The sequence below is a fragment of the Apteryx mantelli genome, chromosome 7 (assembly GCF_036417845.1).
Source record: "Apteryx mantelli isolate bAptMan1 chromosome 7, bAptMan1.hap1, whole genome shotgun sequence".
In the NCBI taxonomy this organism is placed as follows: Eukaryota; Metazoa; Chordata; class Aves; order Apterygiformes; family Apterygidae; genus Apteryx; species Apteryx mantelli.
The window spans coordinates 27,791,063-27,816,432 of record NC_089984.1 but is presented as its reverse complement, the minus strand read 5'-3'; the positions used below and the strand labels follow the sequence as shown (position 1 = coordinate 27,816,432).

Sequence of the window (25,370 nt, the reverse complement as noted above, 5' to 3'; positions counted from 1 at the left end):
TCTCCAGCCTTTTCCACGTAAACTGTTGCTTCAGATTAGTTCTGGTACTAAAGCTAAGGATTTTATTTCCTGGGAAATACATTGCAAGTGGCTTAAGCTTTCTCAGATGGTACTTCATCCCTGGAGCAGGTGCTGTATAAACCTGTTAGTACCTACCTGCTCCAGAATTCTTGAACTTCTGAGCCCTTTCACCAGGTTAAAAAAAAAAAAAAAATGGGGGGGTAGGTCAAATGAGACTTTCCTTCTTTGTTTCAGACATAATGACAACAGGTATTTTCTTTTTACCCAGGGCTGATGGTCAGTCTGAAGCTATCACTTTTGAAGGAAAAGCTTATGAAAGTAGTAAATGTTATGCTTTGCATGTACAATTTTTTTGTCTATATGGGCTATACAGTTCAAGTCATTGCAAATACATCAGTTTTATGGCTGAATAGACAAGAGCATGGTTTACTTGTGCTTCCAGTTTATCCTCTTCTGTTTACATTCCTGAGATATGCTGAGAGCCAACTATTCAACTCATTTGCCATTTCAGTCACCTACAATTGTTCTATGAAAATCAGTGTTTTAGGAGCATCAGCAGGATTTGAGGTCAGAGACAGCTGGTGATGTTCTGTGAGTGTTGTCTCACAAGATACTATGCGGTGGGATAAGTTCAGAAGTGTTTCACCAGCTTTTTATATTTGGAGTTCATCAAGGATCCTTGTATCTCTTCCTCATGGAAAAGATTTTGCGCGGGAGCTGGTGACATTGGGCTGCAACAATATAAATTATTGCTTCAAAAAAGAATGAACCAATTACTGTACAACAAAGAATATTTTGTGATAGGATATATTCTTCAAACACAGTAGAATCGTGGTGCCATTGGTTCATGGCATGGTGAAGGAACTAGGATGCTGCTTGGGTTTATCAGCCTCTAATGTTCTAAACAGGAGACAACAAAAGGCGAATTGTGTGTGTTCCACTTCAGTTCTTTAGCTTCAAAACATGGAATAAGCATCCCCCAACACAGGACTGTGTAAATGGATTACTCAAAGAGCAACAGATTTTATTACCAGTAAGCAGCTTCTGTTAGGTTTAAGACAAAAATAATATCCTTTTCTTTCTTCCTTTTTTTAAACAAACAACTTCCTTTGTGTATTTGTATTTTTCTTCTGAAAAAAAAAAATCTGCTCAGCATGTGTGCAACTGTTTCCTACGTTTCTTTGTTACTATGTTTATAGAGAATAAATTATGTTAGTTTAAGTGATAAATTACCTGTGGCAGATAACTTAAAAGTAAGGAGGTTAATGGCTGATAAATCATAAGGAGAGTTCTGATATATGAAACTCACAGTTTCAAAGGGAGTTCAAAAAAAATTACATTGTTTAGGAAGCTTTAAAGATAAATGCATCCGTAACTTTTGCTATCTAACTTCTGCAGTCTCCAGCTGTTTTACTGCAGTGCTCTTCCTTACCTGTCATAATTATACTTTTAGAGTCCTACAGGAGTGGAATCAGCTGGGATATTATTTATCAGTTCTGGGGGTGGCAATCTTTATGATTAAGGAAGGACAATATTGAGATGGAAGCATAAGAAATATTTTCTTAATTTGTCATCTTGCCCTGCAAACACATGAGTTATTTCATGCACTAGTCTTACAGCATGGTTAAAATTACTCAAGCTATGTACGGTCTAGCTCTTCTGTACGTTCATCTTCGTGTGACTTGTTAAAGTGCAGTGAATGCTTATGAAGGTGACTGGCAGTGGCTCAAGGTGTATCTCAGTCTTGACTACAGCAGTTAGAGCAACAGTTTCTTTGTTCTTTTCAGTTGGACCTTAATATAGTTTAAAGCTTGCGTTTTTGTAGCTCTGGACTGACAGGATTGTTTTTCAAATTCATTACAGTTGCAGATACTAGCAAATTAGTCTATGGACAGCGGGCACCCGTGTTTTTTATAGCTGTACGTAAAACTAAAGCAGCTGCTAAAATAAAATATTTGCAGGTAGCATGCTGATTGCTGTAAGACTATCATAAGGTGGTTTTAAACAAATTTGTACTTCCTGTCAAACAGGACCCCAAAAGACCTAAAAGTCTTGTATGCAGCTAGCTAAGCAGGTGATTAGAACTAAGTTAGTGTGCTTTAAAAAATTTCCTTTGACAAAGTCCCACCCAAATAAAGAAGTTGGAAAGGACTGTAAGCTCTGGCAGGTCAAAGGAGTAGAAAATAGAATAAGATGAGCCAAAAAAAAAAAATTGCAAAAGTCTGAAAAACTATCAGGCAAAGGAATCCTGCCAGAGTCTGCAAAGTCAGCAGATGATCAAGTTATAAAAGAATTCTTCAAATAAGGCCATGGAAGAAAAAATGAGTTTAATTTTTTTTAACCTGTTTTCATCTTGAACGACCTTCAGGAGATTCTTACATTGCAAGTCTTCTTTATGGGGAATTCATCAAAAACTTGTCTCAAATCAGTGTCAGTAGAAGAGACTATAAAATTGACAAAATTAACAGTAAAATAAATTTCCAGGAACAGATGGTGAAACAGAATTCATAAAAGAAGCAATTACTTAGAGTAAGATTCTTTAGCCTGGGAAAGAGTACCCTCAGGGAGAGGTTAGCATAGAAATATGTGAAGTCTTCAGTGGCAGCGGCCATACAGAGATTTTTATTTACATTTATGAGATCTGGCAAATCCAGATCTCATAAATGTAGAAGTAGGTGGCAACAGTGAAATGAACACAGGGTGGATTCAAAATAAACAAGAGAAAACACTGCTTTGCTCCATATGCAGTAAGCTGTGGAAAAGAATTGCATGGATAAAGTTTAGACAAATTCATGGAGGAAAAAAATCTGTCCTGAGCCTTTCCAGATAAGAAGCCCCCAACTACAAATCGGTGAGATTTGGGTGCCTTGCTAGGTAAGCATCACCATGCAAATACCCTTTTCTTGTATTCTTCTCTAGCGTTCACTGTTGGAGATGAGACACTGGCCTAGGTGGATGCTCCTTTAAAACAATGATGACAATTGTACAAATGACTAATCTTTGGATGTTACTTTACCGAGAACCAAAATGTCAACCAATATGACACCTTTTCCTCCCCTTTCCTTTCGCCCAAAGGAGTGCAATATTTTGTATAAATTTGATTATTGCTCTAGGCTCTCTGCCTTTTTCTCTCTGTGTTCTTTGTAAACTGGAGATGCTGCTTGTCTGATGTATTAAAAAGAATATTTGATAGCTCTGTTTTAAGACAAAAAGTTTACTTAAGACTATTACCCTGCAAAACTGAGAGACTTGGACATAGGGAGGACAGTGGCTAGCTCTGTATGTACACCAGGCTTCCCAAATCTGAATGAGGGCAGCGGGTGATCATTGGCACTAATGATCCTTTGCTAACGACCATGCCCTATAAAGGTAGGACAGGGTACTTGAGGCTTTACTGAAACAAGCCCAGTGGGACTGTTTCCCTGATCCCACTTGCCTCCTGTGGGATTGGGAGAGAGCCCACATGAGTGTATACACATGCCAGCAGCACTAAGATCAATCATAGTTTCTGCATGGGGAAAGGGTTTGATGCAGCTGTAGTTCAAATTTTATTGGCCCTTTCTGAAACTTCAGTGCTCCTTCCTCTGTGGTGGTTCTGCTTCATGGCCCTCTGGACTGTACCGAGCCCTGCAGAGGAGTCTCCCTCGGGGCGGCTGCAGGGCTGGGGTAGAACAGCAGGAACTGTGAGCATGAGGAACTGGCTCCTGAAGAGATCTCCGCTCCCTGCCCTTTTCTTGTGGTGCAATTAGTTGGTATTGTTAATTTTGTTCTTTTAAAAGAATAAAAGCTATGACAAGCATTACTTGTTTAAGTACAGCTGCTTCAGATAGAAATGTTTATGGGCAAGCTAGAGTTTTAAAAAATTCAGGCAGTTCCTTGCAAAGTTCATTTAAATTGACTCGAAAAAGAGGTCAAATACTGGCACCACTTCAGCTGTTCATAACGGATACCTCTTCACCATTTGATGTAGACGTTCCCATGGCACCAAGCTCATTTTTGTTTCCCCTAGTCTTTAGGTTTGTCTTTTTTGTATATAATATATATATACACACACACATATGCATATGTATTTTTTTGTCTCATGGTCAGCTTTATGGTGGAAATTTTATGAAACTTCCTAAATGTTTGGTTTGATACAATATTAATATGGGAAAGTGGTTGAAACACTGAAAATAAACAAGCAAGTCTTTGGGAAAACAAAAGCTTGTTTTCTCAATTCAGCTTGAGCGACTAAAGTAGTCAGAGATCACGAGAAACCTAAACATAGTAATAAGGCAGTGACTAGGCAACATTCAGTCATAGTGTATCTGCTACATGCTCGCTCTTACTGCATTTAGATTTCGCTTGGTTCATTTCTCTTTCTGTTGCTGTAGCACTGCTTTTTAGATGATTGTATCTATAAAAGCTTACTTGTATTTTGTGATGTAAACTGATAGCTCGACATTCACCTGTGAACATGTTAAGACTTCTAAGCTTTCGCTTATGTTTTAGGCCAATAAAAAGGCAATTTAAGAGTGGGAATGCATGCACATTTCAGCTGTGAGTAGATTAGTTGAGAATATCTGACCTGTAGTTGCATTTCTTTCCCCATTTAAAAAAAAAAAAAATCTTTTGGGGAAGAACTTTGCAATGCTGTTTTGGATTTTGCAACTTTTGCAGGCACATCTAAGTAACAACTGTATTTAGAAGGGGCAGACTGAAAGTATGGTGTTGGTTTAAAATGTTATTTTTCCAGCATTTGCTAGTAATTCAGGAGCTAGTATATACTTTTTGTGAATAGTCTACAGTAGTTTAGCACTTTTATCCTGCAGAATAATTATCTAACATCTGAAGGGCCAAATGAATAAAAAGCTAATATTTAATGCAGCACTTTCCAGTACTTAAAGTTTGCTTATGCAGAAAAGCATTTTGTCCCTTTGTAATGAAGGAAAGTATTAAAAAAACTGATAGGCCTATTTCCATTTCATTTTGTGGCTGAAGAACATTACTGTCTAACTTCATTTGGCTTAAAAATAGCACATTTTAGAATGAGTCAGCATAGTGAAAAGAGACATAGGTAAATATTAAACTTATTTTCTTAATAGCAATTTTTCTCGAGCATTAGCTTGAACTTATTTATAAAACTTAGTTTATAACAGCTCTGAAGCTTTCATTTGTGGAACCTTTAAGTGCTTTGAATTGTGAAAGGGTGGAAATATCTACAAATGTTCAGCAATCTCAATAAAAAAAAAAAAAGAATGGTACACGTTCAAATAAGGGTTAGATATGAATGTCAAAACAGAGTTGTCATATCCTATTCCTGTATCTTTTAGTAAGAAATATTTTACAGTAAGTATTAATTCTATTATGGTCTCTCTCTTTCAGTTCTTTTGAAGACTTCAATTTCCAAACTCAGTGGAATCTTGATACAAAATGTAAATGGCCATTATTCATAATTGCAATATGCGAAATGCTTATGCAGTCACTATTCAAAAGCTCTTTTGTCAGCTTTTTCTCTTTTTCTGTATTGTTTGTCTGCAAGTACGAGTTCCTATAGAAGCTTATTGCTGCCAAGCAGTAATACAACAGAGCCTCTGTCACACTCTGTATGAAGGCACTGGAGCTTTTACTACTTCTCATCTTTTGATTTGCAGATTTGAAAACCAGAGAGGATCATTATTATTCCCTGATTTTACTTCCTGTAATGTTCAGTGGTCATAAAATGACATGAAATAAGCCAGATAACTTGCCTGCAACTAATACAACCCTTTTTGAATATATTGCTCTCGTGATATAAAATTCTAACATGATGGTAGAAACTGTCCTCTCCCTTGGTAAGTTCTTCCACTACTTAGCCTGAAAGTTCTAAAAATTGGTAGTATCTCTACCTTTCTGAATTCTTTATCTGTTTTTTGTCTTGTTTTGTTTGTTTTTTGGACTTCTGAGTTTTGTTGTGTCTTGAAAAACATTCTAGTATGAGAAGTTATCTTAATTTGGAGCTGCTTGTATGATTATCACTTTTAAATTTTTCTCTCAAATGTATTGAGCTCCTTTAGTCTGTTGCTGAAAGGAATATTTTGAGGACCTCAAATCATGCTTGTGATTTTTCTCAGAACATCCCTCTGTGTTGTTCATGCTGGTTTGGGGGGTGGGGGGGGGGAGGGAAATCTTTACTCTTGCTCTATTTGACAACATTAGGCTAACATTGTCATCGAGAAGATCTACATCTCTACCACCAAATTTGGAAATCCTGTTTTCTAGTACAACTTCCTCCCTTTCCCTGCACCATTTTCAAAGTTAATACTATAGTGCCTGCCAGCACGGCCTGTGTTTTTTCTTACTAGAATTAGTCTTTGACTCAAAAGTTTTTTTAGGAACTGTGAAGAGAGTCTTTCTAATAGATCTTTCTTGAAACCTATACTATTTATCAGCTTCTGGAAATATAGCATGCTTATGCTATAATGCAACAGTTCTTGTAGTTCATAAATCATTCTCCTTAGCTAGATTAAAAAAAAAAAAAAGTTTTCTGCCAGAAACTAAGAAGAAGGAAAAAAAAAAGCAAGGGGGGGGGAGTCAGTGGAAAAAATTTTAATTAAGAAAATTCTTAAGACTTCCAAAGTAGTGCCAGCTTCCACTTGCCTTCCAAGGGAAGGAAAGTTGTTTGCTGCTCTTCCCTATTCATTTTCTACACTACTTATAAAACACAATGAAAATTTAGCTCAAGCATGAGGTTGTTTTCACTGAGAGCAGTCACTTTTAGTGAGCACTGGACATCTTATACTTGTGACTTTGCTTTATTTACTGCATGGGGAATCTTGCTCTCCTCTCTCAGAAAGTCAAATCTTCTTCCTAGGCCTGAACTAGTAGTAATGTGGTAAGTATAAGCTGCAGATTTAATGCATAAGCTTGAGGAACACCCCACCTAGTGGATGACCACAAACTCATTCTCTCGTCATTCGGGCTCGAATAGGAGGCTAAGATTAAGCTGAAAAGCTGCTCTTTACCTCATGGATACCTTAATAAAAGTAAATGCAAATGCGTGCATTAAAAATTTCTAGACCCAGATGTTTGGACATCTTATTACTTGATTGGCGTGAAATGTCAAAGTACCCAAATACATGTTTTGATTTAGGAAACTCATTCCAAGCTGTGATAACTGAAATAGCCATCTTCAAAACTGGATTTCCTGGATGTCAGAGGGAAGGAGATATCTCAACCCAAGAATTTTCTATGCAAGAAAAAAAAATCCCTTCCTTCTTCATTATAAGAAGACTGGTCTATCCCTTGTGCAAAAAGAGATGTGGTGAACTTCTTTAAAGCAGGACAGCAAAAGGGAGTGGAAGTCTGTCTTGTTGCATCTAAAAGATGCTTCCATGTGCTCTTAAAGACAGACTAGGGGATACAATTTTTCCCCACTGTGAACAGAAATTGTGAACTGGAAAAGGAGGGATGAAATAATATGTCACTTTGGCCTTGCTAGTCCTATTCCCTACAGTGTCCACATCCATCTTCATATGGATGAAGAAAATTTGCCAGAAGAGAATATCAAACAGTGCTCCCATCTTTGTTTCCTTTGTTCCCTTGGAGTAACGTTGCTTATCTTTCTGTTCTGCTTTTGGAGTTGGTATTTGAGTTGTCAATAATGAGATTATAATGAAATATACTTTATCCTCCTCACTGAAAGAAGTCTAGATAATCTCTTATTTAATCTTATGCATTATCTATCTAGAATAGACACTACACTCTGTAAATGAAATCAGATCCTGAGGAATTGCACATCTTTTGGAGAGACTTAAACATACAGGTAATGTCCAAGTGACAAGATAGCATCAAAAGTGGTGCCTACAGAAGTCTGCAAAATTCCACTTTTGAATTGAGCAAAAAGAAGAGGAGGCAGGAACAAGAAACTTTCATCCATATTTTAGTTTTCTGGCTTTTCCAGAAGTATTTTGTGTGCTAAATGCCAAGACAGGAAAACAGAACTGTTTCAAGTAAGTTGAAGATTTGGAGTAAACTGTTATTCTTATTTCAGGGCTCAGATATAGACTGTCAATTGATGTGAGTTGTTAAGGACATGCCAAGTATTACAACATTATCTGTTTCTGAAGGCTGAGTTTTAGGTTTTGTTGCTGTTGTTGGGGGGAGCTGTTAAGGATGAATTAATAGATTCTTTTTTTTTCCTCCTCCTAGCTGTTACTGCTGCCTTTGTAAACCTTAACATTCCTGTAAATAGAGCTCTATCCTGAATAAATGCAGGTGCAGGATTTGTTGATAGAGTTAGAGTACAAATGTAAAGTGTTGTCCACTTTTGCCATATGATGCAAGAGCATAAGAGTGGTATATGTTATCTTTAAAAATATCACTGATGAAGTTTGGTATCAGTTACATAGTGGTTGTTGGAGTACAAAAAGAAATTTTCCTAATAAAGAAACATCCGTTTCTGAAGTTGGTAGTAGTATAGAGAGGCTGAAATGGGTTATTCTAAGGTGTCCCAACAAAATATGGTCTTGGTTCATCTGGTATGCTGACGTTGCTCACTCTGTATAGTGGAAGTCCATTTTAGTGAGTTTCAGGACATACCACTGAAATGATTAAATTTTAATATCCAAATATGTGCCCTATGGATTTTTTTCCTCCGATTCTTAGAGGTATAATTAATTCTTTTTTAATAAAGCCATTTTGTAGAACAGAGATGTTGTGTGTTACAGATCATACGAAATACATGGAATAACTCACTAATATTTTACTGAGTATATTAAGTTACCACAGTATAATGTCCCATTTGTACAAAAAGTTCAAAGAGTTGTATTAAAATTTAAAGCATTTGACTTTGTATTTCCATGTCCTTTTTTGCCTTTATGTTCAGCTTTGTATTATTTTGTCCATCAAGAAATGTAAAATGACTTTACTCCCTGAAACAGAGTTTAATATCAAAGAGAAACAGTCTATCTAATATCAAAGCAAAGGAATAAGTCGTACACTTTCCTTTCATTGTTCAAAACTTTATGAAACAGTTTGCAAAAAGAAAAAAAAAGTTACAAAAAAAAAGATCTTCCTAAGCTCTTGGTGGAGGGAGGTGGGAATTTTCGTTAAATTTCTTCCACAACATAATAAAATACGTATCTAGAATCTCAGGCAATTACTAGTCTTGAGTCTTGAGCAGCCTTAGAAGGTATCAGTTTATACCTAGTTAGTTCTACAGCAAATTATCTTGTGCAAACTCCAAGATCACCATGTACTAAACTTCCATTAACAGGGTTGTATATTTTTGTGAGTATTTCTATTAGTCCAGGGTAGAGTTTATTTCAGCTGCAGGAAAATGGGTATGAATGGGGTAGCGATGAATTAAGGAAGTCTGAAGAAATAACTGTCTTCCCATCATCTTGTCAGAGGTTTCTGTTGTTCAGGCTTCATATTTTCATATCCTTGTGCCAATATAGTCTGTTTTTGTCTTATAACAAAAGTCTTGCCAGTCTTTCAATAGTGTGTATATGTGCGTGGTTCACTAGGGTTACTGGTACTAAGTTCATTACAGTAGCATATGTAATAAAGTAGAAAAAAAGAGTAAATCTTACTCACTAGTCTTACTGTATTTCATCTGCTAGATCAAAATAAAAATTGTAACAATTCCTGCCAGAGTTCTTCTGAGGTTCTTGACAGAACAAAAAAGTCTTCAGTTACCTTTTCTGCTTAATAGTGAAGTTGTAAAATGGTGAAGAGTTTGAGGCTATTTTTTTGCAAAGCAATAATTGAAAGTTTTGATCTTTTCTTTCTAGGTCAGATGACATATAGGGTTTTTTTGTTCTAACCTTTGTCTTAATCTTGAAGTCCCAAAGCAGGACTAAAATCCTGTTTTGTTCATCCTATTCTGTTTAATTTAAACTACCTTTCCAATGAACTCTTACTTGGTAAGTTAAAAGTGATAGCAATGTAAGCTATGTCCCTTGTGATCCTGGGGTTTTTGAGAGCGAGAGAGAGTGTAAGAGAATTGGTAAAAATATTGAATGCCTCTTTTAAACTTTATGCAGGCGCACATCTATTCTTTGGGTGCAACCTTGAAAGCAGCAATTGAATACGTAGTAGAGCCTGAGACAGAATCAGAGTTTGGACAAGATCTGCATGCTCTCCTTGAACAAATGCAAGAAGAGAATCCTGAAGATAGACCAGATATTGAGGTAAAACAGTCCTCCATTATTTTAAGTGTTTTTTTTTTTTTACAAAAATGACAAAATTTGTGGATGTGTACTCATTAGTAGAGAAGGATGCTCTATATGTGTAATATGCTTCGATTTTGGAACAGAACTGAATTTCCCTGACTCAGCAGAAACTCTTGTGACTTCCTAATCTAATGGCAATGCAACCTGAAAAGCAGATGTAAATGTTTTATGGTAATTCAATTTTTAAGAAGGTTGTGTAAATACTCTTGTGGATCTGATTTGTCTCGTTAACTGATTCTTCCCATTTAATATTTAGGAGAGGGAGGAAAAGGGGGGGGGGAAGAGAGAGAAGGAGGAAAAAGGAGAGAAACATTAGAAGTAAGAGCAGAAGGCATTATGCCATGAAAAAAATCGTGTAGTGGCTCAGATGATGCTTGGATTGCATTCAAGAAGGGAATGGGAGGAGCCATGCTCCAGGATCACTCTGCTCCTTGGCATGTTCAAAGCACTATTATTAACTAGTTTTTCTGTAAATATATAAAAGTTGAGTAATATTTGATTAGATCTCTTAATTATTTTTGTATTTTACTCCATTTAGCCTCTTATTTTGTCTGTAACTTTTAGAAAGATTTGAAGATAGGTAGGATTTTGAAAAGCGGTATGTTCAAGGAACTTGCATTTTAAATGTTGGTCACCATATTCTGTGTTATTTGACATTGATGTGTGAAAGTACATCATTGTAATGTTACAGGCTTTCAGACTATAGCTGGAGAATAACAGTTGTCCAAATGTGACCTTTTTTTGACTTCAATACTACTACTTCAGAATAGTGGTATCTTAATCCTTTTTCTTTTTTCCCGTTTCTTTCCCCCCCCCTCCAACCCCCTTCTGAGCTGATAGTATATATTATAAATGGTTTAGCATCTGCAGTCAGTGCTTTGCAGAAAGAATCTGTTCATTCTTCTATTGCAGCACTTATTTGCTATAAAGCAAATGGAAATAATATTGGTTCCCTGGCTGAAGATCGCCCAGGCTGGGCACCATTCCCAGCGTGGAGCCTGCGTGATCAACTCTGTATTTCTCATCACGTACTTTCCAGCATAGTCAGGAAAGGGATTGTGTAGCGCTTCTTACTATTGTATCTTCAGTTGGTTTGCAGTTCCTGAAAGTTATTCCTGACTGCTCACATCAACCCAGAAATGGTGTGGGTCAAAACTGGACGGGGGTAGTATATAAATGTTGCTTTATGATTATCTGTTCTTTTTGCCTTCCTTTTCTTTTAAATGCTTTCTTGAAGGTGGGGTGGGGGGGGTGCCTATGAAGCAAAAATACATAGAGCTTTGCAAGTGTTTTGCAGGCTCCATCACAGCTGGATACCTGTATCCCTTTTTCCTGTCTTTCCTCAGTCTGATATGTGAAGCAGCAGAGCCATTTTCTTTCTTCCACTCACAACAGCAGAAGAGTGGTTGAGTGGCTTTAATGGGGACATAAGAGCAGCTTCTCAGAGCTGCATGAGGTCTTGTCAGTGTTTGCCTAGGAACAGTCGCCAAGGAAGCAGTGCGATGCACCTGGAAAGAGCCCCCTTTACTGCCTGCCCATACTGACGGCTCTGAAATGTGTGAATGTCTGTAGCTAACACTCAGCTGACACTAGTGCTTATCAATGATGCCCAGGCTGCAGGTTAGAGATGCTCATATAGTACTGTTTCTTGTGACCTGGTAATTCTGCTTTCTTTAATATGGAATAATGCTTTCTAGATAGTTGTATTTCTCAGTAGTTTTAAAAAGATTCAGAATTTACCTCTACTGTGATATTGGTAATGAAATTATTCATCATACTGCCTATGTCACTGGATTTAAGTGAATCACTGTCTGTTTAAAAAATAATCCACACTAGCTTTTTACATTTCCAGTACATTATTTTTTAAGGATCATATTTAAGATGATTAATTTTTATTGGTTGTTCTTACTATTTCCTAACTGTAGGCTAGAACTTGAACTGAATTAAATAATTTCATGACAGCTCATGGTAAAAATAAGAGTTCAGCTACATAATAAAAATAGTACAATAAACAGTGCAAAAGACCTTTAATGTAGCATCTTATTTATAAATTCAGCCGTATTGTATGAGTGAACATGATTCAGTTTAGTCAAAATTCATAAATTTATTCAGTATTAAATAAGTATTTAACACTAATTTTCTCTAGAGCATTTTGTCATTATGTGAAGAAAAACTGAAGATTGCTTCCTCAAGTAATATTTGTCGAAGTCTATCTGCTGTTGGAAGAAGGGTTCTTTCAATTGAATCATTTGGTGCTTCTCAAGGTAAGCTTAAAATGTATTTAGTTTAGAATTTTTAGAACCTCTGAAATATCTAACGATTTTTAAAATGCTGTGTTTGTGTACTTTCCTGTTAGAGAGTCTTTTCTGATTATCCAAAAGTCATTATTAAATATTTGTGGGTTTGGGGTGGGGAGGAGGAGCAGACAACACAAAACTCTCATTGAATATAATATATTTTGAATAAACTTCTATTTTAATTTATTTTGACTATCTGTATAGTGTGTCCTTTATGACAAAAAGTGAGCGGACGTTCACTTTTAATAACATAAGGAAGATACTTGGTAGTGACAGAAAAAGAACTCTAGAGGCTTACTAGGAAAGATGAGAAGGTTTTTAATACGTATTTAATATAAGCACCTTTTTTTGCGTCTAGATGGCTGTGATAACATGTGGAAGGGAAGAGTGTGTCAAAGAAGTTTGGGATCTAAATTATATTCAGATGAGAAAAACAACATAGCGGGTGATTGCTCTGCAGTGGAAGATGTGACAGCTACCTGTCACAAGGACTCTTCAGCAGTTACTATGGTGACTGGTGCAGAAAGTGGATTAACGGAAATGCAAATTGATCTGGATAATGAGAAAGCTCAAAATTCTCAACTTGCAACTCAAATTAAAAAGAGCAAAGAAGAGGATAAACATGCAGTATATAATGACAGTTTTGCTAGTGTTGCTTTGGATATAAAATCATGTGTTACTGACATGGAGAGAGATGGCGTTTTTAAGAAAGGTTGTCTGAGAAAAATTAAAACCTTTCCAAAGCTACCGCTTGAAGCTTCAGATACGAACCCCTTTTTTACATCTGTAACCAACAGTGGACTGCTAGCTAGGAAAAATCACTTGCTTACACAAGAACCACTACCTCTAGACAATAATAATGAGGTTGCTTTTTCAAAGGGAAATCTTAATTCATTTGCTATTAGTAATCCACCAAAAGTAGAACCAAAGAATCACCAGGTTAATGATCTTCATTTAGAAGCGCCTTGTGTGTGTACACAGGTGTCTGGCATGAACCTAGAAGAACACATGTCATTTATTAATGGTAAAAATACAGGTTTTCTTTCATCTGATCACAAAGAAGACTGTTCTGATGCTACCTCTGAAATGCCAAATATGGCTGGTATGCTAAAAAGTCCTAATCAATCAATTGCTGGAACAAAAATGCTAGACAATTACGTGGCGCTGGAAGACTGTACTGAAACTTCTCAAGGGCCAAATGAAAATTCTTTAACGCATTTTAACAAGATGGATGCAGTGTTAACAACAAAACCCAGTGGGAACAGATATGGATCAAACCTAATTAGTTCTCCAGAATTAAGCAACGGTGTGATGAGCGCAAACAATAATGAAGATAATCTTTGTGGAGGCAGAGGGTCAGAAATCAAAAGTAATGAGCAGGTAGTAAAAATAAAGTCTTCATTATATAGTTGCTGTAGTCACTTATGTGGAGAGGAAATGACTTAAATACTGTGTGATTGCTTCCCCCGCCCCCAGCAATTTAGTGTGCTGCAGAACAGGATTTTGCTAGTCTGCGCACTTTCGTATTCACATTGGAAACATGGTGATCCTTTTTCCTCTTTAAAAGTAAAACACTACAGTGAAATTTATCCTATTGCAAAATCAACATTCATTTTAATTTTTTAACAAAGTGTACTGGAGTGCACTCGCTAGTGTGTTAGTGTACATAATTAATAGTTAATTACATTTGTAAGAATACATTACCAAAGCACATGTAGATTTTTGACTCTTTATGTTGCTGTCACTACATGAAGTTTAATACTTTGTGGTAGGCTTCCCAGGTGCTTATGAAAATTGTAGAGTTCCTGGGTGTAAACCTGACCTTGTTGAAATCAATGGCAGTATTCCATCTGCTTCAGGAGGGGAAAAGATTCCACTTTTTTTTTCTTAATCTACAAATGCATTTAGGATTTTGAGAATTGTATATATGCTGTATCTATCCTGTGTTCTTAAATTACTGCTTCTGTGTGTGCTATGTATATTTCATGATGAAATTCAAATATGTGCACAAAATGATGGATATGTCTCAAGCATTTCATCTCTATAAATAGCCAAATAAGAAGAGGGAAAGTTGACTCTTTTTTTTTGCCTACTAGAATTCAGTGATAGTGTAGTGTGGTCTCTTCTCTGCTCAGATTACAGATTCTCAGGGTGGACAAGTTTGGTCTCTGACTAGATGGTTTTCTCTTGTGCCACACTTGGAGATGTAAACAACCCACGTAATAGGAGAACTGCTGGCTAAAAATGCAGGATGGCTGATGCCTCTCTAGCTGTGCTGTGACTTGGAAAGAATGAGCAGCACAAGCATTCAACACACACTTCATTTCCAGAAATGATGCTTAAGTGAAGACTTTTCCTTAGCTGTCTCTGACAGCTCTGCCTGTTCTCCTTGCCTAACAGCTCATCTTTCAGTCATCCAGTGCAGTGGCCTCTAGGGTTATTTTCAGTCTGTATCCTTCCCTGTTTTCACCCTGCTGTGACACCTCCTCTGGAGTAGTAATCAAGGACAGTCAACTGTGTAAGGAGCCTTTGATCCATTATAGCTGAGAAATGGATGCCACGTTAAAGACTCTGTTCTTGCTGCCTTTTTCTCTTCCCCCCTCTTTTCTAAATATTATGTGTGCTTATCAAAATCATAGTGCAGGAGGACAGTAAATGTGGATAAGTACCTCATGGCATGGTTTTGTTCTCTCAGGGAGTTACTCGTTGAATGCATATTTCTTTCTTTATTTAGTTTTTAAATCCTGTAGGTTTCTTCAGAGTTTCTTCTTCAGACTCTAGGAAAAGATCCTTTTGTTGTAGGCACTTTTTTTTCCTCCTCTCTCTTCTCCTGCTCTGGGCTATGCAACCGTACATACTTAAGAAGGGAATGAAAGGGGATCATGAGCTCCAAAATTAAAGTCATCTGCTTCTGCTATGTCACTTGTTCCTCTGGACTTCCATGAACCTGCTTTATTTTGTAGATGTGCTTGTATTTCTAATGAGGATCATGGCAGTTTCAGCCACTAACTTCTTGTGAGGAAGCTTGTTATGTCTTAGTATTCAAGTGACAGAAACAGCTCTATCTGCAGTCTTTCATCTGTGTTATGCCACGAATCTTCTTTCCTGAAAGGATTTTTTTTATATATATTTTTATGCAGAAGTCTATAAACCTAAAATAATTGCATGCAATTTGTCAGGGAGAGGGTGACTGAAATAATTTTAGCTATCAGATGACTATAAAGCCATGCAGCTGCTTTTTTTTTTTTCCCCCCTCCAAGAAATATAGATACTATACTTCAGTGTCACCTGTCTGAACATGGAAGTGGACTTACTTCAGGCTCTGTTAACTAGAGAAGTGTGTGGGATAAATAAGCTGCCATCACTTAAGAACATGAATTGAGTGCATTGAGAAGGAGTGCTTCTTTAGGAAAAAGTCTATTGAATTAAGACCTCTATTCTGTCCTCACTGGACTACCAGGACCAGGTTTTAAGTTTGTCTAGGTACATGAGGATGCTTTCAAGAAATTAAGCTTTCTCGGAATTATGGCTTCACAAATTTCTCCCAAGATTTAAAAGCCATAGGGAATGTTGCTTTTCCAACAACAGCAGTTGAAATTGGCATACAGAAAACTTGCACAAAATACGTTTTAAGGTTAGTTTGCCATTCTTTTGAATGTTGAAATGCTGCTTTTCTTCAAACATTTTATCATCAATTTAAAATAAAATGGTCTACAGCCTGAACAGAACTCCATTCTTCCAGACAAGCAGGCGCTTAATAGAAGTGACATTATCCTGCTCCCACCTAGTTCGTTGGCCAATCACAGTGAATTAAAAAAAGGTAACTGTAATTCCAGCTACCTAAAAAGCAAAGTAGCAAATATGGTCTGAAATGAAGACAGCGGGGTAGCTGATGTCCAAGAAACCAGAGGTTTATAAAGCTGTCTTTTCAGTAGAAAAAAGGTTTTTTAGACTTATGCTCTATATATGACTCATGCTCTATATGAGTATAGACTCATTTTCTTTTTTTAGTAATCAGTTCCAGCAAATATTCAGGTCCTGCCACATAAAAATATTGTGCTCTTTAGAAGCTGTTAAAATCCTATGTCACAAGTAATCTAGGAGAGATTTGTTTTGTTTTGTTTTTTAAACTTGAGTAGAGAGAGAAAAGCATTTAGGTATATCAACTTCTGTGAGCAAGACCTATAGGTTTCTTACCAAACAAAATGACTGTCTATTCCCTGAAATGCAGAGTTTCTAGCCTGCAAATCTATATGGTTTGTTTGTTTGTTTTCTGGAGGAGATGCTAAGGGAGGGTCATTCATTTTCAATAGTTACTGAATGGTATGGAGGGCTGTATTGTAAGTCTTCTCCTTAGTGAAAGGGTTGGTGGGGGGGGGGGGTTGTTTGGTGGGGGGGGGGTTTTTTGTTTGTTTTGGGGGATTTTTTTGTTTTGTTTTTTGAAGCTTTTCAGCTCCCTCCTTTTCCTCTTTTGGAAGCTGGATTTTATTCCTCAGGTTTCTGAAACATAGCTGTATTTGCCTTTGCCTTACCTCCTGACAATTGCAAAAATAAAACCATACTGTGCTATCCTTTGGTTCCAAATTTTACACCTGATTTCTCCCAACCCTTTCAAGTTCCCTTTCATTTCTGAATGCCACAGTTTTAACAAATACCTAAAAATGTTTGAATTTAAGAAACTAATAATTGAGTCTGAGTGCTCATTTGCTGCAAAGGGACAAAATGAGTGTGGAGCCCCAAGAATGTATTTTCCATCCTCTGGGCTAAATGGATAACACCTCATAAGATTTACAGTGCTGCTCTTTTACCAGTTTTCTATGATAGGTAAGCATAATTACTGCAAACAGAGCTTTTAGACTAGTATCCCTAGCATCTCTTAAGTATTTATTGCTTTTTAGAGAGAGTGCAATACAAGTCCCATCCAGCTGAAGATCAACCTTGTCTACTCTGGAGAATAGATGGTTTTTCTTACCTGTCAATAGTACTTCTCCAGTGGGCAATATTTTTCTAATATCCCAAAACTGCTTCTTAATGTTGTGTGCTTTACTGCTAGTAGGCATTACTAAAAATACTTGCTTGCTGTTGTCTTGCTACTGCAATGTATCTTGTGAGGGTTTTCTTAGCATTTTTATAGTTTTGCATGCCATAAATAAATATTTTTCACTTCAAGTTCGAGTGGAGATCCTTTATTTCTCTAACCAATTTCATTCTAATCAGGTGTGTCTCATCTCTAATGCTTTTAAATGTTTCTCTGTGATTCAAAGGCTAAGGCTTTCACATGGGAAGAGTTAACAGAAACCTGGCATACACACATTTGTTTCATGTTGATCATTCATACCCAGTCGAGCATAAGAGAAGTGAAAACCCATGTAGCCAAAGAATGACACTTGAACACTGGGGAAATAACGCTTGCAGGAAAGAAAAGTTGTCTATTCCCAGAATAGTACTCCTTAAGAAAAGAATAATGAAAGTCTTTGCTTGCTTTGGCCATTTAAAATATGCCAGCATCACGTTCATGAAATATTTTACTGTTGGCATTGTTTCGATACTTTGCTAAAATTGTGGTTGTACAGTTCTGGTATCAACAAGGAAGAAGAAGACCTGATAAATGCTTTTACTAACACTGAAGGAAAAAGTCATTTTCTCAACAAGTGAGGTTTAAATATAATCTTTTTGGCATAAAGCAAAATGTCACCATTATGTAGTTACAGGCATTAATCAGCCATATGACTTTTCTGATATTTTTAGTCAAATTTCCTGTGTGGTGAAAAAAACTTTATTTAAAAATTTCTCTTATGAAAACGTTCATTTTAGAGCATGAAGAAGAAATTCTAGGAAGAGGCACTGGATTAAAACTTTGCTTGTTTTTTTGGTGCAGTAATCAGCAGTGATAACATAGAATAAATGTTTTATACCTCAGCATTAAAACAGTAGAGGTAATGAGCAATGTTAATGATTGAAGTGCAGTGCACCTGAGGCCTTATGCATGCTGAATGGTTGTCTTGAGCTTGCTTTGCTAAAAGTGTCAAAATAGATACTTAAGCAAACTTAAAACATGCTACAGGCTGTTTTACTAAAAATTTTAGTCAGATACTTTCCAGCACTTCAAACTTTTTTTTTTTTTTTGAGTTGTAGAAAATGCTAATAGCCATGAATTAGATCTAGACTTGCATGTGAGACAGATGCCTAAATAAGGGAGACTTCCACTTACCTGTTTACCAAAACATAAGCAAGTTCAGTGAAATTTGAATGTCTGCTAAGTTAAATACCTGCTTTGAGGCTTAAATAAAAATTGCCTCATAACTCTAGGTTGAGAAGTATATATTTTTTTCCTTTGGAAAGTATTTTAACCAGACTCTACATATTGTTCATCACAATTCCTACATCCTTCTTTCTTCCGAAACACAATTTCCGTTCCTGATGCCTTTTCATCCCCTATTTTCTTTCACTTTCCTCTTTCTTGTCATAAACTTTTGCTGCTGCTCTTAGGGTTTTTTTCCCCCTACTTTCCTGCTATATTTAAAGCTCTTTCTATCATTTCTTTCTTCCTCTAGAGAGCTTGGATGTGCCAGAAGTGATGAGAAATACATTTGAGCTCCCTACTGTGCAACTAAGCTCAGTCTCCAGGTTAGCGGGAGATCGTTCTCCCCCTTGCCGGCCGTCGATCACCACCTCCGGACTTGAGAGCCCGTTTGTGTACGCAGCAGAGAAAGTCCGTCTTTCTCTGCTGCAGCCTTTAGACCCTCTGGGGACACAAACTTCAGGAGGAGGGATTTTCCTGGAGAGAAACGTGGCAGGGCTGTAGGAACTTATTAAAAAAAAAACAAAAAACAAAAAAAACGGAGTGTTCTTCTTTAAACCCAATCTGTGCAATTCCTCTTCTTTTAATTTTTCCTTTCGCATGTCAGCTTTCTGTTGTGAATTTGAAGCTTTAACTGCTGGTTTTGTGGTAAAGCATCTGTGAGCAAAGACATTTCTGAGGCATTTGAGAAGTGTTACGCTATGAAGAGGGGAACACAGCCCTGAGCAGGGACAGTAATCATCCAACAGGATAAAGCTCTGTCTGTTTTGCATAGTCTCTAGACTAGTTCATTCCTTTCACTAGCTGGTCTCTGCCTCCCTGCTGTGCAGCTGGTGTCTTCCCAGACAGTTAGAGGTTATTTTTCTAGATGCAGCCAAGGAAAACATTTGCAAAAGAATTTTGCACTCAGGGTTGCTGATGATGGCAAAATTTGAGAATGAAATTTAACCCGATTGCCTGTATTCATATCTCTGTACTAAAATTACTACTTTTTACGAAGTGATGCCAAGTGTGTGATAATACAAGCATCCAATTCTTTTTTTAATGTGTTGAAGGTAGAGAGGTAATGTAACATTTTAAGTAAATTAAAAGCAGTGTTTGATGGCACATCTTATTAAAAGTTAATGGCTTATCTGGCTCACCTTTAAGGGATATTTAAACAGTATGAGGCCAAAGTATTTACCTTCTTTGACAGCTGTATTATGGTAAATATTAAATGATCAACAAAGCTACAGAAATTAATGTGGTTCTCTTTTTCTCCCCCATAGATTGCAGGGAAGTTGTTTGTTGATCTTGATTAAAGGTAATGCAGTAACCTATGCATTATATGTTGTATTATAAAATCCAAATGGTGCCTCACTGAGGAGTGATCCGTAGCCAGGATCATGAAAAATCGACTGCAGCAAATGACAGTTCGGAGACTGACTTTGTCAAATGTAGCATAGTACTACCATTCTGTGTAACCAGACTGCAAGTTAGATCAGACCCCTAGGCTGTTTAGATTTGGGGATTTAGAGGTGTTTATAATAACAAATATTTTTTGAGGTTTGTATTTTTGGTTTTGTTTCCTGTGTTCTAGTGTTTTGGGTTGGGTTTTTTTTTCCAATTAAGTTAATCCCGAATTGAGGTTGGTAGTTCTTTTCTCCAACATGGCTTAAAGTTGCTATTTAGAGATAGTTCAATACCTTTGAGGCTGCCTGCACAACAGAGAATGTACCGTGCTGTTTTCAATAGTTTGATGGTCTGCACTAACCCAGAGGGATCTGCCTGCAGTGAATTGTTTTTTACTGCTCCTTTGGTTGATGGCTGAAAAGGGTAATGTCCAGCTGGTGGGTAATAAAGACCACCAATAGGGATAATTTCTTCTATTAGCACAGCTTGATCTGGAAGATGATGTCTGTGCAGCACTATCAATGTCAAGTTCTTATATAAAAACGTGCACAAAATATAAAGTATTCATTCTCTGAAGAACAGTAAATAAATGTCCTATTGCATTCGAGCAGTATCTTTGTCACGCTAAGGTATAGGCCAGGTATAAAAGCTAAATTTATAACCAAAAAGAAAGTACTGTTTTTGCAAACTGAACAGCCAGTGATTAAAAACAAAATAATGTGCTTCAACTTCAAAATAAACCTGTCATTAATTCTGTCAATATTGTTAACGTTATTTCACAGAAGAACAAGAAATGTTGATGAAATCTTTAAGGTAAGACTTGTAATGCAACTGTTAGGGTAAATCAGGATTTGAATTTTTGGTTGTTTTTCATTTGGATTTTTACATCTTTAGCCCAGATGGTGTCCCTTCAGTTATAGGTCGTCTTTGACGTTATGAAAGAATCTTTTCCTAATATAACGAGAGAGAACTTCCAAACAGCTCACTTTGCCTGAAGCACTTCAGTTCTTTGTGAAATCTAATTTGAATTACGCTTTTGTTATGCAACTGAGAGATTTATTCATCTCTACAGTTAACTGGGGAATGCTTTTTCGGTAAGAAGCATTATTAGTTTACTACCAGCAACCACAATAAATACCTTTTCTTAATGCTTTTAAGGTACACATGTGGTATGTTAGGATTTGATTTTTCATTGCATCAGTAAACATTTTTGTTCTGCAATAATTTCTAATAACTCTCTCCATGCTCACTCTTTTTTGCAGTGGATATCTCTAAAACTCCTTTTGTCCTGGTATGGTAAACCTCTGAAAGACTATGAACTGTGGGCATTATGTCATGAATGTTTATGTACTCTGCAGACTTGCATAGATTATCCAGGTAAAGGCTTAATTATTTCTAAATATTTTTTTATTTATGACCACTGTTTTAATGTTCTGTTTAGGCCGTTGATGCAAAATATCACTCTTCTATTTTTTGTATACAAAAAATAATAGGCAATATTTCTAATTTCACACTTCAAACTGTGACTTTGATTTGTTACTGCATTTGGAGTTTTCATCCATGTATAGCATTGTAAAAATGTCTTATTTTTCCTCTTTATTCTGTGTGGTTATGACTTTTGGGGGGGAAGGGAGGACTGTGTAGGGGAAGGAATATATATGTTTCATATCTATGTCATCTTAAAACTTCCTCTTTGCTCTCTCTTGCCTGGATTTGTTTGTGGCACCCAACATGTTTTTGACAAGCCGGGCCTTTGCCAATTTCAAGTGCCAGGATCTTGCCATGACTTTCCTCTACTCTTTGTCCATTCCTTTGCTTGAATTTATAGGAGGGTTTTCAGAAGTCGGCTTCTGAGAGAGGAAAGGGGAGTAGATCTTGGACAGAACTGCAATATGTTGTACGTAACATGGGGGAAGACGGTCCTAAATTTCAGTAGACATTTTGAATGCTTGGTCTAGCTTATACTAACTAGAAATCTGTAGCAAATAAGAGCAGAGATGCCCTGCCTTTACTTTTTCTTGCTTTAAGAAGCCAGCTTTTGACGATTTGGATAGGGATTAGTTTGAAGTCTGGAACTAAATATAAACAAATGGATAGTAAAGTACAGAAAGCATATTGCATGTCTTCTGTTTTCAGTTTCAACCATTTTGTCTTTTATGGTATAAAAAAGTTACAGGGAAGTTGACTATAAAAGGAGATTTCTGAGCACTTTAAACAACCTTACCCTCAAAACTGAGTACCTGATATCTGCCTTGCAACAGAAGGATTATTTCAACCCCATAATGCATGTTCCTAATGTTTCTGAAGGCTTCAAATTGCTGCACATAATGGTCCAGATTCTAATTTAAAAAGTTTAATAAGCCTCTGTTACCGTACTTACATGTACCCAGAACGCATAAGTCTTCAAAATACTAAAAACCAACTTATGATCTGAACCTTACATAGCCTATGAAAGTGAACATAGTGATACTAACCACTAAATGGAAGGCACCTGACTTAAAACTCCCTATTTAAAGAATAAAGCTACTTTGAAGTTGAATATTGTTTTCAGATTTGGAACGTTTCTGCCAGAGGAATCTCTGCCTGTTCGGAGAGAGTGACTGCGCATCCTGGAGTGACTTACGGTTGTGTTGCTATTTCAGTGGGGGGGGAAAAAAAAGAGAGAGCAAGAAAGTTCAGCATTCCCTTTTAAAATACTAACTTATTAAAGGTGATGCTGATATGGTGTAAACAATATGTTAAAATATCCTTTGTTTCAATGCTGGTAGGGTAAGACTGGTAGCTGATGAATGATGGCTAAATAGATGAAATGTGGAACAGGCTGGACTAGTTCTTATTTATTTATTCTGCTAGACAGCCTTTTCCTCCAAATCCTCCCTTGAGTGCATTCTTTCATTATGCTTCTGAGAAATTATCTGCATAAGAAAACATATCCTGAAGTTAGCATCTTCATATATTTTTGAAAATGATCATGCTACAAAAGGTGTTTGCACCCTCCATTGAGTCTTTTCTTATTTCCTTTCCATTTACTCTCTATGTTGCTTACAGGCACTTTAGAGGACCTGGGTGAGAATTCTCATGCTATACGGCCCGTGGAGGAGATCAGGCCTGGTTTGCATGAGCTGGATTGCAAAGTCATGGCCAGAGGCTTTAACTATTGAGATATAATAACAGTGAGCGTGAAGAGTTCTTATGGAGCCTCCCTTGTAGAAATAACTAGTAACGGTTCCATTTCAGGAAAGCTTCCCTTTTCCAGACAAGTAGTTCAGGTCAGGCTTAAATACTGTTGAAGGTAGTAGGCAAACCTGTATTTACATTAAGCATATTGAGGCCAAAATTGAGGTCAAACACATTTTAATGAAGTTATATGGTTTTAGATGTTTTGTACAGATAACTACAAAAGGATGATTTCCTTTTTTATATCTTTTTTACTCCTAGACCTCTTCAGACTTGTTTTTTAGTATTTAATTTTAATTTTATTGTCCTAGCACCCTGTTTTTCATAGAAAAAGGGCTTATTTGATGGTAGCTGCAAAGGCAGGACTACACCACTGACCATATGGCTTATTATGTTAAAGTATGTTAAATTAGGCTGTGATTTGAAGGCTGTAAGGAGACTGGAGCACATCTAGCCGAAGCATTTCTTTCATTTGTTCCTTTCTTGGCCTTCCTCTTCAATGCTAGATATAAAGAGAATAAGCTGCCAGCATTCTAAGTCCTTTTATTTATCTTGTTCCCATTTTGTTTTACTTTCTTGTCTTTTTTCTTGAAGGAATTGCCTGTCTGTAATTGCAGCTTAGGGTGATTTCTCATCTGCTATCTGTTATATTGGGTGGCTTCTGTTCCAGCACTAGTGTTATTTAAAGCTTCATTTATCATAGCCTAGGGTGATAGCTGATGTTGCAAATTATTTTTCAAATTATTTCATTTCTTTGATTGGTGTTAAACAGTTACAGGGATAGATATTTATTACAACTTGTCTCTTGTGACTTGTTTTGCAGTGTTCTTATGTTTGGACTCTGTACAGATTGACTGCCATGGAAGTATCCTCTTCGCTGCTCCAAAAGCTGAAGGTAAACTGATACATTGAGCAGTCTGCTTTTATTTCTTTTTTAAGGAGAAGAGAAGAAAGAAAATATCTTATCTTCTGTTTCTGTTTTCTTTTCTCTTTCAGAAGCTTGTGATGTATTTTATTTAGCTCCTGAAATTGAAGAGGAGGATATAGTTACCGAGAAGGTAATGTGGTAGGTTATGTGGGTTGCTATTCATTTTATCAGTGGACAGTTATACCCCTCTGCTCCTTAAAGGAGAAAGCAAAAACATTCTAACATTTTGATAATAATGCTATTTCTCATTAATCTGTGGTTTGGAATGTGTTAGTCTCCCATAAAATCAGTTGCTTCTTAAAAACCATTTGCCTTTCCTCTCCCGAATTATTGGAGTAACTGCCAAAATCTGTTCTTTGATAGTTTTCCATAAGGTTTAATTGCTTTCTGCTTTTTAGCACTTGAAGTCATATTTCATATTCTAGAGGGACGACTGTTTTGAACTGTTCAGGTTAAAGACCCCAAACATTAATCTGCTATGGAATATTGGATAAATATAAAACTGTTGGCATACTGGCATAATTTTCCTATGGAAACATTATGAGTTTGTCAGCATAACTTTAGTAGTATCCCCAAGAACATTTTCCTATAGAAATAAGTGCCATGGAGCTCTCAGACCAAACATGATAAAAATATTAACAAATCAGCAAGTGAGTATTTGTTTCCATTGCAATTGCATCTCAATTGCAAACTGTACTGTAGTAATCTTAAGAGTTAGTAAAATTTGAATTTACAGTATCTTTCTATTTTGTAATATGAAAAGAGAGGAGTGAGCTAATATTTATCTCCTGCCCTGTGAGTCCCTTTACAAATACAAAATAGTAGCTGTGAATCAGAAGAAAAACTGCTTTAAAAATCTTCAAATCCTGATTTTGTCTTTCTGTAAAATTACTTGTAACTAGAAAATTTTTATATGTTTCTCTTTTTTAAAGTCATTCCTTCTTCTTAAATTAAATTGCTTTGATCCAACATGCAGGTTTTTCGAAAGCTTCAAAAGCTATCTTGAAGCTTAAACTAACTCTGAAATATAATAAAGCAGCTTCAGCAGACAGTGGAAA

At 36.6% G+C, this 25,370-nt stretch overlaps 1 protein-coding gene across 1 annotated transcript in view; it reads left to right on the top strand.

Moving 5' to 3' along the window:
* KNDC1 (kinase non-catalytic C-lobe domain containing 1) overlaps window positions 1-25,370 on the top strand; it is a 64,467-nt gene that overhangs the window by 12,780 nt on the left and 26,317 nt on the right. The window contains exons 4-9 of the mRNA XM_067299535.1: window positions 10,029-10,175; window positions 12,364-12,481; window positions 12,873-13,894; window positions 21,470-21,584; window positions 24,208-24,279; window positions 24,381-24,442. Of these exons, the coding sequence (XP_067155636.1) occupies window positions 10,029-10,175; window positions 12,364-12,481; window positions 12,873-13,894; window positions 21,470-21,584; window positions 24,208-24,279; window positions 24,381-24,442 (1,536 nt within the window). The remainder of the gene's footprint in view (window positions 1-10,028; window positions 10,176-12,363; window positions 12,482-12,872; window positions 13,895-21,469; window positions 21,585-24,207; window positions 24,280-24,380; window positions 24,443-25,370) is intronic.